This window comes from Trematomus bernacchii, unplaced genomic scaffold (genome assembly GCF_902827165.1).
Source record: "Trematomus bernacchii unplaced genomic scaffold, fTreBer1.1, whole genome shotgun sequence".
NCBI classification, from domain to species: Eukaryota; Metazoa; Chordata; class Actinopteri; order Perciformes; family Nototheniidae; genus Trematomus; species Trematomus bernacchii.
This window is the reverse complement of record NW_022987584.1, coordinates 406,990-424,986: the sequence shown is the minus strand read 5'-3', so window position 1 is coordinate 424,986 and position 17,997 is coordinate 406,990. Positions and strand designations below refer to the sequence as shown.

Sequence of the window (17,997 nt, the reverse complement as noted above, 5' to 3'; positions counted from 1 at the left end):
AATTTAAAAAAAATCCCAGATATTGAAGTTAAGTTCGGATGACATAGGATATTTGTTATCAGGAGCGAAGGTACTATTCAGTAGATTAGTGATTCATCTTTGATACATTTAAGGACTATATCCAACTACTTTATTATATTGTGTTTGACGACTTATAGATGGACTCTTGTCGTTTTGTATATTCTCAAGACAGATGGTATCTTCTTGACAGAGAAATAGATGGTATCTTTTCTCGTTGTTATTAGCAAGTTAAAGATGGAATCTTCTTGTTAAAGAGAGTTGATGGCATCGTCTCGTTTTTAGTCTCAAGATCAGATGGAATCGTCTTGTTTCATTGTCCCAAATAAGTGAAATGGTCTCTTGTTTAATTGGTGATAAGAGTCTGTGGAAGTCGGAAGTATACTCTCTAATCATTGCGTGTGCATTACGGAAAGAAATGCGGAATTCATGCGTTAGATAGACGATATTCTTCTGATAGTGTTTGACTGGCTTCCCATTTGGTCGCACAATAGCGTGAGAGTTGCCCAGACGACCATAGGCTAAATAGTTTTGATGGTCTCTAACTATTTTGTATTAACTTGTTTAAATTGTATAGCATATTGAGAGTGTCGTGCTGTTATACTGCTCTGAAGTTTAGCCTGGAATGAGGTCTCCTTGTTGAGATCAACACCTCCAGGATTTCAACGCATCAGAGACAGCCATTCTTCTTGCAAAAAACTCTTTGTTCTGCAGGTCAGCATTTGAAATCAGTTGCCATCTTGTTTTGACCTCATGTTGACAAACAATGACATGGCAGTCGCCATTCTGTGAAATGCTAATTCAGAGGACCAGTTGTTGTCTTTTTGAAATCCATTCAGTTTCACTCACATGAGGCTAATTCAATATTCATGACCTCCATAGTGTGTAGAAAAAATCATTCTTCTTGAGTCAAAGTTGGAATTAGATATTCCATTTTGCTGAATCAGGTTATCTATACCGTTGGAGTTTGGTTTTTGAAGAAAAAGATTATTGTATTTTCTAAAAAGCTCAAATCTGAGTTTTGAAATATTAGTCCTTGCAAAGGAGTTTTACCTGCTTATGCTTATACTGTGCGATGTGGTTTGGCTGTTTTATGCTTTGTCGATTAATCCTAAAAATTGTGTGTGCTGATGGCTGTTTTATGCTTTGTCCATTAATCCTAAAAATTGTGATTGCAAGTGTATTCGCTGGTTTAAGTTTGACTGTTTAATCATAAAGTGAATTTCTTTCCCATATCAAAAGTAGTTTTTTAAGAAAATTAGCTTCTTGTTAAAAAGAAGTCCGTTTTTAGAAAAATGTAAAAGGGTGGAAAAAAGCTGAAAAATTACAACAGCGCACTCTGCTGGTTGTACAGAATTGTTGCACAAGAAATAGGGGTAAAAGGACAAACGTATAAATACAACACCAATTATTTATAATTATGCAAGTATTATAGATGAACACGTACTTCATCACACATAGATAGAATCACAGGTGGTTCCTGATATTAAGATAAGAAACCTTACATAAGTCTTTCAACCTAGACTGTAGAATATCTAAACACCACACAATTGAAGTAAAAACATAGTTTATGACATTAGTATAATTTCATGCACTTTGGAATACACTATACACAGTAAAGCTAGATTTTTACGAGATTTCTATTTGCATATTTCAAAGCCAAGCCACTGTACAAGGTTTATCAAAAAAAAAAAAAAAAAAAAAATCCCAGATATTGAAGTTAGGTTCGGATGACATAGGATATTTGTTATCAGGAGCGAAGGTACTATTCAGTAGATTAGTGATTCATCAGTGATACATTTAATAACTATATCCAACTACTTAAGAAATATGTCGCCAAAATACACTAAGTTAGGAGCACCCGCAGAGCCAGGGTCAACTGCAGACATCAAGGCAAAGGTACATGTCAGATCAGATGCCACAACACATGCATCAGACAGACAAAAGAACTGGAAACAGATACAGGAATTGTTTGATCAATGGCAGACGAGAGGATTGATTCCAGCAGATGATCAACCTGGCCCAACAAAAGCCCATAGAAAAGCTGTAGTTGCTTATGAGAATGAGAGATACTTAGACCAGCAAGAAGCATGGATCCACACCAGACACCCCTTTTGGCATGGACCTGAAAAAAGCGCTATGAACAAAGCTGAAAAAAGAAAAACGACAGTTACAAGTCTGCTGCTCCATCTGAAATATGCCAGCCAGGGATTGACAAACAGCATACATGTGTTAGAAGCGGCAAATCGGCCAGTGAAGGAAGACACAGCAGGAATAACAGAAGAGGCTCCAGTTATCCAAACTCAAGAGCAGAATCCAAGTCTAACTGAAGTGTCTTTTTCCAACATATCAGAGAACAACCCTTTTCACCAAGCCCCTATAGGAGAAGTATTGGAGTTGGATGGACTCCCCACAGCTACACGTGTCAAAGACTTGGAGTATGAAGTAAGGATGCTATCTGGTGAAGTTAACCAGCTGAAGGAGGAACTCAAAAGAAGAGAGGAAGACAGATCTCAAGACGCTACAACAGTAGCTATAGCTGGAAGACTCAAGAACTGCACAATCCACATGTTACCGGTGATAGCAGCTGGAGAAGGAGGATTTCAATACCAACCATGGACTCACAGGGACATGGAAACATTAGTGTCCAAGCTACCTCCACTCACCAAAGGAGGTCAGAAGTGGGTGAATGATCTGGAGAAGTACACTGTCCAAGACGACCTGTGCTTGGGAGACATGAGGGCACTGCTAGGACGGATAGAAGGAAGACTAAAGGCAAGAGCAGTAGATTTCGAGGCCAAATGCGCCAACTCTCCAGATGACATTTCATTCAACAAAATCAGGTCGAGCTATTGGGCTGCTATTCGTCACATCTACCCGACAGCATACAGTTGACATGCCCTCACCAGCCTGAAAAAAGGAACGGAGGAAGACATGCATGCCTTCTTGAAGAGATGTGAAGGAGTGTGGGAGGACAGCACTGGAGAACGACATGACGCTTCTCCGGCTGTCGTGATGTTGTGGAAGAATACGGTCATTAAAGCCCTTCCCCAATCTGTGCAGGCATGCCTGGAAGGCAAGGTGGGATTATACATTAAACCCATTGAAGAATGGAGACAACATCTCATTCACCACGACATGACATACCAGGCAACACAGACGGAAAATGACGAAGTGATGAAAGCACTAAAACTAAGACTTTTGAAGATGCAAGTAGCTGAGAAAGAGGCCGAAGCTAATAAAAACAAGAAATCGACAAAGCAGATGGCCATACTAGCAGAGAAGGCAGGGCGAACACCTCCAACAGTTCAAACTCAGGAAGAACCAGAGAATCAAATGCAGAACCAACAAAGCGGAGGAGGAAGTTTCAGAGGAAGATGTTTCCAGAATGGTGGCTGCTACACATGTGGTCAGACGTCACATTGGTCCAATGAATGTCCCACACAACTCCATCAACAGCAAGCACCTGTGTATCTTCCTACCCAAGTACAGCCGCAAACACAGGTATAACCTCCCATACAACGAAGGGGCAGAGGAGGAGGACGTTTTCAATCAACAGCAAGAGGTTCCCAAAGTGAAGGATGCTTCAAATGTGGTCAGCTGACACATTGGTCCAGAGAGTGTCCGCAGAACATTGCACCAAACAACGGCCCTCCACACAGTTACCCCAGGGGAGGTTTCCATGACTATAACAGAGGCAGGGGGTCTCAGGGATGGCAAAGAGGAATAGTATTTCCAAACATGAATGTGTTGAATGTTATTTAACAATAGTGAGTAGCATATTGCATTTAAATATAAATCATCCACAGATTAGTATAAGAAGATTAAAACATAGTAGAACATTTAGCAGACTATTTTTGTAATTATGAGAAGGAAAGAGATTACGAGTGATGTTGTTCCCCCACACAGAAAACTATTGTGCCCACACAGCTAGAGAGGTCAAGACAATGGTTTTCGCCCAAAAGATGAAGATGAAAGCCTAGTCCTCGCCCAAGACGGAGGGTCCTTACCAAGTCCTCCTGTTTAAATCGACTGCAGTTCAAGGGGCAGTACAGGCTACACCTGATGTGCAGCTGCTAAGACCAAAAAACAGAAACTCGATTCTGCTGTGGTGAAGTCTGGCTACAAAGGGAGGTGTTTCAATAAGATCGCTTGTCTCAAACCAGTGAAGAAGTCAACAAGAACCCAGCAGAACTAGAGAGTGACTGTTAGCGGGAGAACAGTGACAGAGTGACAGAAACTGGCACAACATTTACCAGCCAGTACATAGATAGACCCCGTCAGAAGATCGGGGCTGTGTTTAAAGGGGAACTTCATTTATTAAGTTGAGGTATATATGGAGTCAGATTACATTCTCTCATAAACACATTTTTATAATAGGTCTGAAGTTTCTGATTTAAGGCATGAGCTGCCAACTAAATAACATAACACTGAGCTTGGATGAAGAAGTTGTAGGGTTTTTTACAACAGTTTCAAGAATCAGTCTTCATTTATTTATGTTCAAGTGAATTTGTTGATTTATAAAGTAGTGCATAAAGCAATATCTATTTTTAAGCGAGGGACATCAGCCCTTCATGTTCTTCTGCGTGCAACCCTCTGTGAGAGTAGTTCGTATTTCCCACTAGTTTAAAGACATATTATTTTGTCATGATTTGTTTGTTTAACAGTGTCAGCCAATCTCTAATACTAGAGCTATTAAGACGTATTAGCAACACCAGTGTGGTTTTTTCGCAGTAACACTGATACATAGTACCATGACAAAAGCCATTATTGAACTAACAAGAAGTAAACTATATTTTTGTGCTGATGGCAGATTTTTAGTCAATGTGCATTTATACCATTGGAAGACGATACATCACACAACATCTTTGTACGGCTTGTGGGTACACAGAGGATTTATGTGTTTGCTACGACGTTATGGGTTTTCCATGTCCTATTCATAATAGAGTAATCATTGCGATATTAATTGAGCATTTTATGCTCAAAGGAGGGAAGGTCATGATTAGTCAGATAATGGATTTCGGTAACGTTGTAGTTGATAAATAATAACATGTTGTCAACAATAGGTCGCATAACAACAAAAGGTATACCAAAGCTTGGGCCTCCTCCAAGGAGGGAGTGGTCCAGTTTTAGATATTAGACAAATAGAAGTGGATGAATATGTCAGAGCTCTGAGTAATATTTTCCAAGTTTTTGTCTACACAGGCTAGGAAAGACTGCACAGATACCAGACGAGACATCAGAAGAGACTCCTGTTCGGCCAGGTGATTGGGTGAGGGTGAAAGTTCCCAAAACACAGTGGGCTGATCCCCGGTGGTCGGAACCGTGACAAGTTGTAAAGAACTTCACACGCGCTCCGGTTTAAAGGTAAAGAAAAAGGAGCAAATTGACACCACCTCACACATTGTCACCCTTCACTGGCAACTTCCAGAAAAGTTATTGGAAGCTAGGACTGATTTGGCAGAGCTGGAACAAAACAATAAATAGAAATACGATTTAAGATCAACAGCTCAAGAGACGAATTGTCTTTAGATTTTTATAGATTGTACACTAAAGTGAAAACCTATTTTGTTTTTCACCTGAAAAAGAGTCCAACGTTTTGTTTCTATTTTCGTATACGTTATTTTTGTACTCATTTACATTTTATAACTGACACAACCATGGATAAAATGTCAAGAACAAAGCCAAAGCAATTGTGGGGTCCCCTAGTGATAAGAGTCAGAATAGCATTGTTGATTGTGCTCATTACACTTGGCACCTTTCTGGTTGGATGGGGAGTACGATATTATGAAAGACATGGATCCATTAGTTCACTCATAGAAAATGCCCACATCACTAACAAAACACCAGCTGTGTTTCAGAGACTTTCACTTATCCCCAGAGCCAAAAGATCAGTTGAGCAACAAGAGGAGGAGTTAGAAATACTCGTTCCCAAAGATGAGGAGGTTACAATCAAGATGATTCACCCCCCCTATATGCAGTTCTTGTATCAAATGATGAGATGGGTTTAAGTGATCGGAATATTTAAGTGATGGGGATTTACAATTTAGGGGAATCTCCAAATACACTGGATCCATGTTTTAGTCTGTACCAGAAACACCCCCGTTAAGACTATGGACAACCGACTGGTGACCTGAGCACAATTATTGAAAAGTTATTACAGTAGAAACAGGGTACTAACCCACGAGGACAACTGTATGTACAAACTCTGTGAACAAAATTCCCCAACAGATTGTGGCGACTGTGCACAGATGTATCCAGTCACAAAAGTTACTATTGCTAAGTAATAGTGAGATTTAAAATATTGGAGAATATATGGAGACGTCCTTTTATAGTGTGTGAAACATGTGGTGCTTGAAACATGTAAGTATTTCAATTTATAGAAGAAAATGGTTTCCTGAAAGAGTTATTTGGAGTAGATGTGTTACAGTGGGAGAAAAAACAATGTTTAGAGATATAGTACATTTATTAGTAGACATTAATTGTGTTTAGATGGCATTTAACATTTAAAACAGATAGTATGATTAGAAGATAGAGTGGAGAAGGTTAGATTTACTTTACCTCAGTGTGTTAGAATTTCTATAGGTAATGCGTCCCGAGACCTGGACTCTCTCTCTCTGCCTGTCAGACTGCTACGACCCCTATCAGACAAAAGACCTCACTACAGGAGACTCGTCCTCCTTCTCCATCGAACAGACAGAGAACCAGAGCTGAACCAACAACGACAAGACTCCATCCAGAACCATCTCCACCTGAGGCATCCAGAACCAGAACAGCATGCTGACATAAAGAGGCATACTCTCATCAGTCCCTAACCCAGGACATGAAGTTCCAAGCTGAGCCACGAGATTTGGCACAAGAGCAGAGTGTGGGACATGAAAGCAGAATACGCCCTCCATACAACAGCGAAGAGACTATAAAGAAGGAGATGAAATGCAAAGCAGTTGGGCCACTGAAAAGAGTACCAGAGAAAGGATTTAAGAGCTGATGGACTGAGGAGAAGACAGAGCCTGAGGAGAAGACGGAACCAGAGGAGTTGGCATGGTCTAACAGAATGTGAGGGGGTCGTGGCTTGAGACAACAAGAGGAGGAGAAAAGGAAAACGGGAGTGAGTGAGTTTATACATAAACACACTTATTCACAAACTTGAATTGACTTGATGAATACGTAAAGACAAAAAGATTTATTAGCCATGAATTAATAAATTGGTAAATTAAAATAGTAATAAAGAGGAAACTGTTAAAGTAAAATGAGGAAATAATCCTAAAACACACTGAAGGTACTGTGAGATAAAGGTGTAGACATGATGGAAATATTCACCACACTACACTAAGCAGTGAGTGTTTTGGGACTTAGGAGTACAGAGTAGAACATCTTTTTTCAATCTTTCCATCATGGAAACGAATTATTCCCTAAGAGATTTTATTCATGGGTGAATTTGGTAGAGATCTAATGTGTTACAATATTGATCTACAGCTAAAGGGATAGTTTTAGTGACCACTCTATAAGAGCAGACAAATCTGTGTTAGTTGGACAATGTTAAAGGGAGAGCTAATACCAAGCCAAATATAGTATCCAAATCTAAAGTATTGTTTTCGCCATTGTAGCATAGTTATTACCATAGGAGAACTGTTAAGGTGGAAATAACATTTGTTTGTCCAAGATGTAGAGTTTTAAAGGACACTGGGCAAAGAGCGATTGCAAATTTAATTTTGGAAAAAGCAATATAATTGGGAGTAATACATGCGGGGCCTTGGATCACTCATTGCAATGATGCATATTTTTGACAACCCATATCGTTTAGGGAGAAGGGGTCACTCAACCCACCCAGCAGTTGTTTTAAATCGTACTTGTAGCTTCACAGGGAGCGCACGGCACCAAATTATGAGTTTAAAAGACAAGCGCCACCACCTCCTGATGGTCATCCATTTAATCAGGGATGACCTGAAATTTAGAGATGTTATTTAAAGTAGAAACATATCCGCCATAAGTGAAAATTCCTAAATTGAACTACAAACCATGGATGAAATAACTACTGTTTTTAAAATCCTTGCTAGAGGAGGGAGTAACTGTTACATGCTCGGACGCCCAAGGTTCCACACACTGTTAAAGGGGTTAGCATAGTTCTTTAAGTAGATTAGAATTGAAGATAAATTAGTATAATGAGTTATTGATATTCCACCGGTTTTCACACCATTTAAGGAACTTTATCACTGCATTAGAACGGACCACCCAAAGGTACTGAAGTAGGAACCATAAGTGATGAAATTCTCCAATTGTTGTAACTGACCAAAATCTTCTCCCAGAAATGACTGTCTGAAATGCCGTATCCCAGAGTAGATGTTTGATGGTATCATGGAACTAAAACCTTGTACGCAGTCTTGCCACAGGATTGGACTGGGACTTGTGCACTTGTACAGCCAGTGATGTTTTATATGCAGTACCAATGACAGTGGGGCAGTTAATCAACATGGCGAAACACCCCAAAACCAGTAGGGCTAAGAGACCAGTCAAAGGAGGGAGTTTAGGCTCCACAGTGTACAAGGATAGCATAGGGGTGCCCAGGGGAGTGTTAGATGTTGTAGTTGCATTCCATGTACCCGCACCCTAACGTACCGATTGATCACCACAGCCTTTTCTAGAGAACATATTATTTTCATACTTTAAAAAGTATGAAAGGGGGGAGGGTACATTTCTCATAAGGGAACAGTTTCAATTGCTAGCAGAACAAGACGACCCAACCCATATACAGATATTGATGAAAGTGATGACAGTGTGTAAATGATGTTAAATGATATGGATGATAAATGATGAGATTGTTCAAAGAATGTCCAAATCATGTGATATGTCAAATGATGAAATCATTAGAATGAAGAACCAGCTACAAAGTGGTATTACTTTGCACTATTCCAAAAAGGTTTCTAACTTTTATGTTTTATACTGTTATTAGTGATGCGATTTTTAAATAGTGTGTTTTTATAGTTTGTAAAACAAGTGCCTTAACACTGAATGTGGTATGGGAACGGTTTCTGTGAAAGGAGGGAGTAAGAAATGTTCTAATACCACAAGTTGCTGCTATTTTAAAAAGTGATATTGAATGTTAAAAGTTATGCACAAGGGAAAACTTTTACACCAGAAGACCAACCAATGTATTGTTTGTATTTTTGATGACGGTTATTTGAACCATTCCATTTTGATAGTATGTTTTTTATATGAGTTATGTACTATGCAAAGTTCAGATGAAGAACTCATTGATTTCAGTATTGTGTTCACACCTTAAAAGGTGTGAAAGGAGGGATTGTTAGAAATTAAATTCAATGTTTTATGGCATGATTTAGTCTAAAACATACCGTCAGTTTAAAAGCAGTCAGATGAAGAACTCATTACTTTTAGTATTGTGTTCACACCTTAAAAGGTGTGAAAGGAGGGATTGTTAGAAATTAAAATCAATGTTAAACAGCATAATTCAGTCTAAAATATATCGTCAGTTTAAAGCTGTTTTATTGTGGAAAAAACCCGGAAGTTCTCAGGAAATCAATGCCAAGCTTTTATTCTGAAAATCCTTTATCCGGTTAGCATGTGACTAAATATTACGTTTTCTGAATGTAAAGTTAAAATGACTTGGAGTGTTACACACCAAATCGTACGGACTTTAACACTACATCGATAGACGTTAAGATATTATTACTGCTGAATATTAAATGAAGGAACAGTTGATCATGGAGTGTTTACACATTACGTGAGTAGCTATGACGTCAGAGGGAACTACCGTAAATGAGAACTGTGTCGTAAAAGTGTTTCTAGGACTTCTAAACTAACGATTACAGCTGTTTATAAGGTATTAAATAGAAAGTCATGACAGAGATAAGGAGGAGAGAATGCTTAAGGAAATAGGCAGAGAATACCAATGTCGAAATCATCTGTGCTCTCGCGATATCGAACCCACAAGATGAGAAGGGCGGTCCCGCTATCTTCACAGCGGGGGACAACGAGACGTGGATAAAAAGGCAGGACGGAAGATAACTCAGTCCCTTTCCTTCGCTGCAGCCTCCCTGAAGACAACACCGGCTTTGTCTCTCCATTACCCATGCTTGTTCTTCAACCACGTTACTTAATTAAACTACCCATTTGAACCTTTTCAGAGACTCCATTAGTCTCGTTATTTTAAGTTTCTTTCCTGGGAGCGAGAAGATCACGATTTATCAACAAATCACACACACATATTCCAGTCCGAGTCCACCTGCAGCTCTCTGATTGGCTGATGCAGGAGAAGGTCGGAGCTACGGAGGCTCTCTCTGACCAATCCCAGCCTGCTGGTCACCATGGAAGACGTTTACCTGTAGCTCTGGAACAGAAGATCAAGGTGTGAGTCAATTAACGAGCAGGTATTAACCAGTTGATCTACCTGCACTTTGCGTCACTTAAAGGTGGGGTAGGTAATTTTGGAGAAACCGGCTCGAGATCGCTAGAATTTGAAAATACACAGCCGGAAGAAATCTGCTACTTCCTTCCAGAGCCCCTCCTCCAACACACACGAACGCGCACATGACCAATGAGGGCACGAGATAAGTTTGTGCACAGATGGAAGGCTGACAGGCAGGTAGGCCATCCAGTTATTTTAGCCGGGCCGGCTCAGATGATTGGTCGTGCTTTTTACAGTACTACAGCTTCCACAGATGATTTTTGTTTATGGATTTTTTGTCAAAGCACTTCAGATATTCATTGCTATCGGGATGTTAAGAGCATTCCATGGAATATAACAAAAAGTGTATCTCGAGCCGGTTTCTCAAACTTACCTACCCCACCTTTAAGTACCTTTTGCTGATAATACTTTGTACTCTGACTTAAGTAAGATCTTGAATGCAGGACTTTTACTTGTACTGAAGTATTTTGACAATAATGTATTGGTACTTTTACTCAAGTCAAGCATCTGAATACTTCCAAAATATAAACACTGCCTACATAATAATAAAAAAGCTGAATTCAATTGAAAATACCACAAAATAAGGGGTCTCTTATAATTACACTATTTAACAATAATCTATGAATAAAAAGGTAGTTGGCATCATCACTGTTTCTCAATACTGTTGCATAAGTGTATGCTAAGCTAACATGTAGCTGCTCCAGCACACTCATAATGATGTCAAACAGACAGAAAAAGACAGTCTGTGGTTAGTACAAACACATACTAGTTCTCTCAAGTACAGAAGTATTTCAGTACATGAAGTTAGTTACTGGGTGTTTCTCAATGTCAAGGAAGGATGCTCCAGAGCCACTATTTCAAGGATGCTACGTCATCGAGTCCCGCCGAAGGACTATTCCAATGTCCAGGCTCCTTGGAATTCTACTGAGCCCGGCGTACTTCGTAGCGAGAGATTTCGAGGCTGCCCATGTGTATCCTCCGCGGTCTTAAAATCCCCACAATGCTTTGCGCACGGACCAATTTCCCAAATCTTTGGTGGAAAATGGCTGAAGCGAAGCAGTACACATTTAAATGTAAGTAGGTACAGTGGCGTAGAAAATGTGACTTGTGTTTAAAGTTTATAGTCCGTTTGACTTTTGCCCGTGTGAACGCAAACCGAACCTTCTGAAAAATGAAACAATGGAACAAACTGTCGTCTGGTGCGCACCAGAGAAGCGGACTATTAGGAGTGAATGAGACCTTAGAGCGTTTTGCACCTCAATAAATAATTTAAATTAACCTTGTTTTGACTTTGCCTCTTTTGTTGATATGTGTGGTTTATGCTACAATGTGCATCAATATGTGTAAAAAAGGTTTGCAGACATCAAGTATGATATGAATACACATGTTATTATTGATTGGTGATTTTATGATTTTCTTATGGCTGCTTATCCTCCAGGACTTTTTCAAGGGTGCAAACAGAAGGAGAACGTTTTATGTTAGTTTAGTGGTTCTGTCCTGGAGAGATGATCCTTTTACAAAATACAGTTACTCAAGTACATCTTCGATCTTCGCAAATCAGTTACGAGTCTTCAAACAAATCGCGCTCAATTTAAGGCGGGGCCTCTCATATGACGCACACCTGCACACTTGCTCGCCTGTTCCACTCTTCGTTTTCCGAATGCCAGGAAGGATTCTTGCCTAGCCTCTGAAGGACCTGACTCTGAAGACTTGTCGTACCAAAGAAGTGTCCTCGACTTTGAGAAACACCCACTGTCTGTTCTTGATCGAGCAAAAAAAAAGAAGGAAAGAATGCTTTTTTAGCCTCGGACAGAGTTTATTGACACGTGGTTAATCGATTCACCTCTCAAGAAGTTTGTTTTGAAATTCTCTTTTACAAAATTGTGTCCAATGACAGTTCCCTGAAGGCAGCATCTCCCTGGACCAACCTGGTCTCACCAGAATGCGTGACTCCACCACGACTCCTTAACACCGCAGTGCGTGGTGGAGTCACGAACTTTGCTACATTTACGTGTCTGCACCACGCAAACAACCCCAATGTAAAGTGAATGAGGCTCCTTTGTCGTGGTGCACACACGCATTTCTACAACGTCCAGCAGTGAGCTTTTATTCTATAAAACGTTTTTAAAATCTACTTTATAGCTTGTAGTAACTCACGGGAGGCTTCTTTTATTTTATTTGTATTCATAATCATTTTTATTTTTCGTCAGAATGTATTATGGTGCATTATTCACCAATGTTTGTTCTCAAAAAACAGTGCATTGTGTGTAATACAACTGTGATTTTTATTAAATTAGTTAGTTTTTAAGGAAGGCCAGAGCTTCAGCTGTGTCAAAGAGATTGTTCCCTTTAGTTAACGTTATTTAAAAGATAATTATATTCCTATTTGATTAAGTACCCTTTATTGTATTACGGACCCAAAGAGCTGAGCGTCCATTCCCATTGGATAACAGAGCATTTTACACCCGGAAGTAAGTATTCTCCTTACTGTCCATTGATTTTATTTACAGTGATATCTGCACTACTCATCAACTCAGAAACACCAGATTATCCTTGTTAATTACACAACATTGATTGGTTTCAATTGTGTACAATGCTTTTGTAATTTTCCCCTTCGATTCAGAGAAACAAATTATGTGTTCAGAGTTTAGGATGGCCGAAGACACTACACTACCCAGAATCCTCAGCTATTGTTCTGCTTTGCCTCAAGCTCTGTGATTGGTTGACCTCCAACTGCATTCCATATGAAAAAAAAGTTTCGTAAAAGATAAAATCATACTTTATTAACACCACTTTATGATTTCTGAAGTAAAAGCTAACATTAGGCTATCTCCTCAAAGCAGGAACAGGAAGTGGTTTTACTGCTCGGACAGAAGAAGAAGAAGACTTTTGACTTTTGCAAAAACACTTTATTTACATACGATCAATTATACATTCTTCAAATAAAGTGCTTCATTGTGCAATAAAAAAACGAATCACTTAAAATACATTAAAACCTATGTCTTAAAAAACTGTGCAAAGTGCAAATCTTCATCCACAACAGAACACACAATATCATCATAGCACCAACGCTGTTTAAAAGCGTCCAAGTCCCCAATGTGTTTATAAAAACGATGCTCAGAGTCTGGCTCTGATGTTGCACAGCCAGATCGCTTTTGCCTCTTCCCCTTTCTTATTTTCAACCCTGTTTCTCCTGCTTACATAAATGGACATTTTTGCTTCGCCAGAGAGGTACTTCAGGAGCTGCCACTTTTCCTAGCTTGTCTTCTTGTATGGAGCCCCCATGATAAAAACACTCTGGGTAAAAGCTGTACTAAAAAGTCTAAAAAACCCTGTGAGTCTCTTGCACTCTGTAAACACATGGAAAACTGTCTCTCTAAAACCACAACATGGACACTTGTTAAAAACAGCAGGATTAATAATGGAGATAAAAGAATTACAGGCGATGGCACTGTGTCAAATTCTCCACTGGAGGTCGGCAGTACGTTTTTTAATGGGAGGTTTGTATAAAACCCTCCACTGTGGGCCTGGTCCGCCTCCTGCACCCAGTCTGGTCCACACAGTGGAGGCCCTGTCCTTCAGCACGTTTGTGTTGGTCGTCTTTACAATGTTCATGTAAAGTGTTTTCTTGTCAGCTTTGTGGATAGTCATTCTTTCTTTGTTTGCGACCTTGAGCAGGGGGCCGGTCAGTTCTCCGAGCCCTGGGCTCAGGTAGATCTCCGGGAAAGGGTCTGTCTCACTTATTGTTTCTAGTTCCACTATATCACTCTCCAGGTCTTTCATAGATCTGATGATGTCTTGTGTGACATTGAGGGTGTGCTGTTGGCAGAGCATTCTTATCTCAGTTTTACCATGGTCCCACCACTGCCTAAGACTGCTCAAATCTCCCTTCCTCTGCCTAAAAACACTCCAGAAATAAATAAGGGCCTCTTTAAAATGTTTATCAAATGTTAAAACCGAGTTAAAATGCCAATATGCACTTCTGGGTAAAACATTTCTAATAAAAACATTACATAAAAGCAAAGAGTGATCCATAAAACCAGCAGGTGATATACTGCACATTTTAAAAGTGTTAAAATTATGCTTAAAACAATAAAAACGATCTAGTGTATAGCTGATGAGATTCTCTCTGATGTGGGACCAGGTGTACTGCCTGTTGTCTGCGTGCATCCTCCTCCATACATCCACCAGGCCGTGGGAGTGGACCAGCTGCCTCAGAGCATGCTGGGATGCTGGGTGCGGCTCTGCATGGTGGCGATCTAAAGATGCATTTTCTGTACAATTAAAATCCCCACCCAAGAATAAAAAGTCCTCCGTGGCACAACCGTTTAAAACATCATGAACTTTGAGTAAAAACAGCTTCCTCTCTGCACCGTGTGTTGGAGCATACACATTTATAAAAACAGCTGTAAAAAGGTTTTTATTAAAAGCAACCTCCCGTTGATAAAATGCTCGACCTCCAGTGAGACAGGACTGAAAGACTTGGAGAGGAGGAAGCCCACTCCCCCACTGAGAGAGGTGTTGTGGCTTAAAATGACTTCCCCCTCCCACTCCCCTTTCCAGTCCGTCTCATTAAAAACGTTGCTGTGCGTCTCTTGTAAAAAAGGACATCGACATGTTTGATTTCTGCAGTCTGAAATATGAAAGCCCTCTTTCTTTCCTCTCTGGCTCCATTTACATTTAAACTTCCCACTCTGAAAGTATCCATTAGGAGTGAGATATTAAAAGCAAAACTAAAAACAAATAAATTAAACACACACATTGAGGTTTTTTAAATCACCGCTGCCCATTTGCTTCCTTACTTTAGTTACAATTATTTTTAGTCTATAAACTTCCAGCTCATCCAAGACAGACTGCTCTTTCTGTTCATGTGGAGCTGAGGCACAGAAAACGGCCACATCTGGGAAATATTCTTCTATGATAACGTTATGTTGGTTTTTTGTCTGCACCAGGTCATTTTTTATCATTTCAGCTGAGTACATTTTTTTTTGTTGACTACTGCTCTAAAAACCTGGCTCATCGCTGCTGTCAGACACACAATCATCCCAACTCTCTCCGTCTGTCCTTGCTCTCTTCCTTCCTTTCCCTCACTCACTACTTTACTGCTTTTTGCAACGGTTCATACATCCTTTTTATTTCTCCTGCGTTTAGCAGTCTTTCTTTTATCTATCATTTCTGCTGCCACCTCCTCTTCCTCCACCTCCTCTTCCTCCACCTCCTCTTCCTCCATCTCAACCTCCACCTGCTCACCCCATGTGTTCTTCTCCTCTCCCGTTTCTTCCATCTGTGTTTCCCTATCCTCCTCCTGTGTTTTACTGACTTCACCTGTCTCTACATTTTCTTTTGCCAAATCACCTTCGTGGTTCATTGAATATTTCAGGGCTTTTTTCACCATTTGTATTTGTTTTTTTATCTTTTTTTTTCCCATCCCCCTTTTCTTCTGCTTCACACAAAACCACCACCTCATTTTCCTGGACATAATCACCCACACCCTGTGCAAAACCACCGCACCGCAAGCCGGGCAGAGCAGCAGAAACGCGCTGTGTACCGCGCCCTCGCCCGCTCCGCGCCCGAGACGTCACATCGCGCGCCACCGCCGACTGCTCAGGAGCAGCGTTGCTGTCAGCAGCAGCGGCCGCCTCCGGAGGGGGGCCCCCCACAACCGCAGCGGCCGCGTTGTACAACCGGCGCATCGGCGGCTGGCGCGGCAGTCCGCCTCGGCGCAGCCACGGGCGGTTCCGGCGCAACGGACGGCCCTGGCACAGCCGGTGGTCCCGGCGCAGCCGCGGGTGGTCCCGGCGCAGCAGTGGACGGCCCCGCCGCTGGCGCGTTGGACGGCCCAGCCTGCGGGTCATCCGGACCAGGCGGAGCCGGATCCCCGCGCCTCGGACAGGCATTCACGGTGTGCCCCTCCTCCCCGCAACCAAAACACTTCATAACTGATGATGTTGCAAAAATCACATAGTCATAATCATCTACTTTAATGTAAAAACGGAGGTTAAGCTCCGCATTCCGATTGATCAGTATCATATAAACTTGTCTGCGGTGAGACACTACGTGTTTCAGTAACTGAGACTTACATCCAGACAGCATATTTTTCACTGGAGAAACAAGTTTCCCGTGTATGGGCAGTTCTGAGGAACTCATCAGTTATGAAGGGAGGGACATTAGAAAGTACCACTTTGGTTGCGGGCAGCATCAGCGGCTGTACCTTTACACACATTTCTCTCACCGTGATGCCTGTCTCGATGACGCGGTTCACTTTCTCCACCTGATCCAGAAAGATCACCACCGCGCTGTTCATCCGCGCCCGGGACTTAATGCTGCTGTGCCCGACCTTCTCTCCCACAGCCAGCCCGATCTCCTCCTCAGTGCATGGGAAGCCGGCTGAGATTTTAATGCCGTGCTTCCGCGTGAGTTTGGCAAACTCCCCATTTACCATGGGGTCAGACGCCGGCCGGAGAGACACCGGCAGGAGAAGCCCACAAACAAAACACCCCACAAACACCACCAAAAAGCACGAAAAGTAAAGCAAATCAAACTACCACCGATAAACTATATTAAATTAACACCCATTACACAAAAATAAACGGAAAATATAACGCAAAAGTCTCACTCTTCTGTTTCTCTCACACTCCAAAATCTCCCAGCATGCACCAGAAGAAGAAGAAGAAGAAGAAAAAGAAGAAGAAGAGTTGATCTCATTGCACCAAGAGGAAGAATGAAGGACACGTCTCTCCTGCTCCGTGAGTAAGCCTGAACACATTTAATACTTCAAGATATGAAAGAGGGATAAAGGGTTATGGTAAATAAAAGTTTGAGAACAAACAGGTTTGAATGTTAGAATCAAAATACTTGATGTGTCCCGGGGGATAAGGGGTTTCGGTCCATGTGTTTGTTAGTAATGTGATCAAGTGTTGTGTTTGATCTCCAGTGCTGAGCTCCCTGTTCTGCTGCTCAACAAACGCAGGTCAGTAACCTTTAGATTCTCAGGAGGAAACACTTTGCTGCTGGTTCTCTTTCTCAAAGACACAGAGACATTCTCTTTTTCAAAGAATGCTTTAAAGGCTACATTTATTTCTGCTCACTAAACTATATTGAGTTGAATATTTGATCCTGTTTGAGTGTTTGTTAACGTGATGAAACCACTGCCTCTGAACACTCTGACGCCTGAACGCCTGCAGTCAGTAAAGCTCACAGATCTATGAATACATGTGAGTGGTTCTTCCAGTATCTGCTGCCACAGCTGCTTCATAGCATCAAGACGCTCCTTCACTTCATGAGACCCTCAACTATACCACATTTAAGAACTCTTTACACATCAGAGGATCCAATCCTACCACGCTTTATGAGTAGCAAGACGTTCCTTTCAAAGCAACTCTTTCTGTTGTTCGTCTGGATATAAGAGGAACTTCCTGATGAAATCATCATCTGTCTTTTTGGAGATGTTCTGTCTCTGTTTGAAAAGTGGAAAAGGTGAATTCCTTTTGACTCTGGGTTCAGCTGTAGGGCCTGTTGTGATCTGAACTAAACACAAGTACATTGACAACAGTGGA

General features: G+C 41.1%; 1 protein-coding gene across 3 annotated transcripts in view; it reads left to right on the top strand.

Moving 5' to 3' along the window:
• The window catches only part of LOC117480806 (low affinity immunoglobulin gamma Fc region receptor II-like), a 67,947-nt gene that overhangs the window by 22,984 nt on the left and 26,966 nt on the right, over positions 1-17,997 (top strand). The window contains exons 1-3 of one of the 3 annotated variants that reach the window (XM_034128286.1): positions 16,690-16,967; positions 17,092-17,187; positions 17,376-17,411. The exons of 1 other annotated variant lie outside the window; for it this stretch is intronic. In XM_034128286.1, coding sequence (XP_033984177.1) covers positions 17,163-17,187; positions 17,376-17,411 — 61 coding nt within the window. In that variant the 5' untranslated portion in view covers positions 16,690-16,967; positions 17,092-17,162. Of the gene's footprint in view, positions 1-16,689; positions 16,968-17,091; positions 17,192-17,375; positions 17,412-17,997 lie in introns of those variants that run through there. One more of the 3 variants, XM_034128287.1, reaches the window with a different exon arrangement.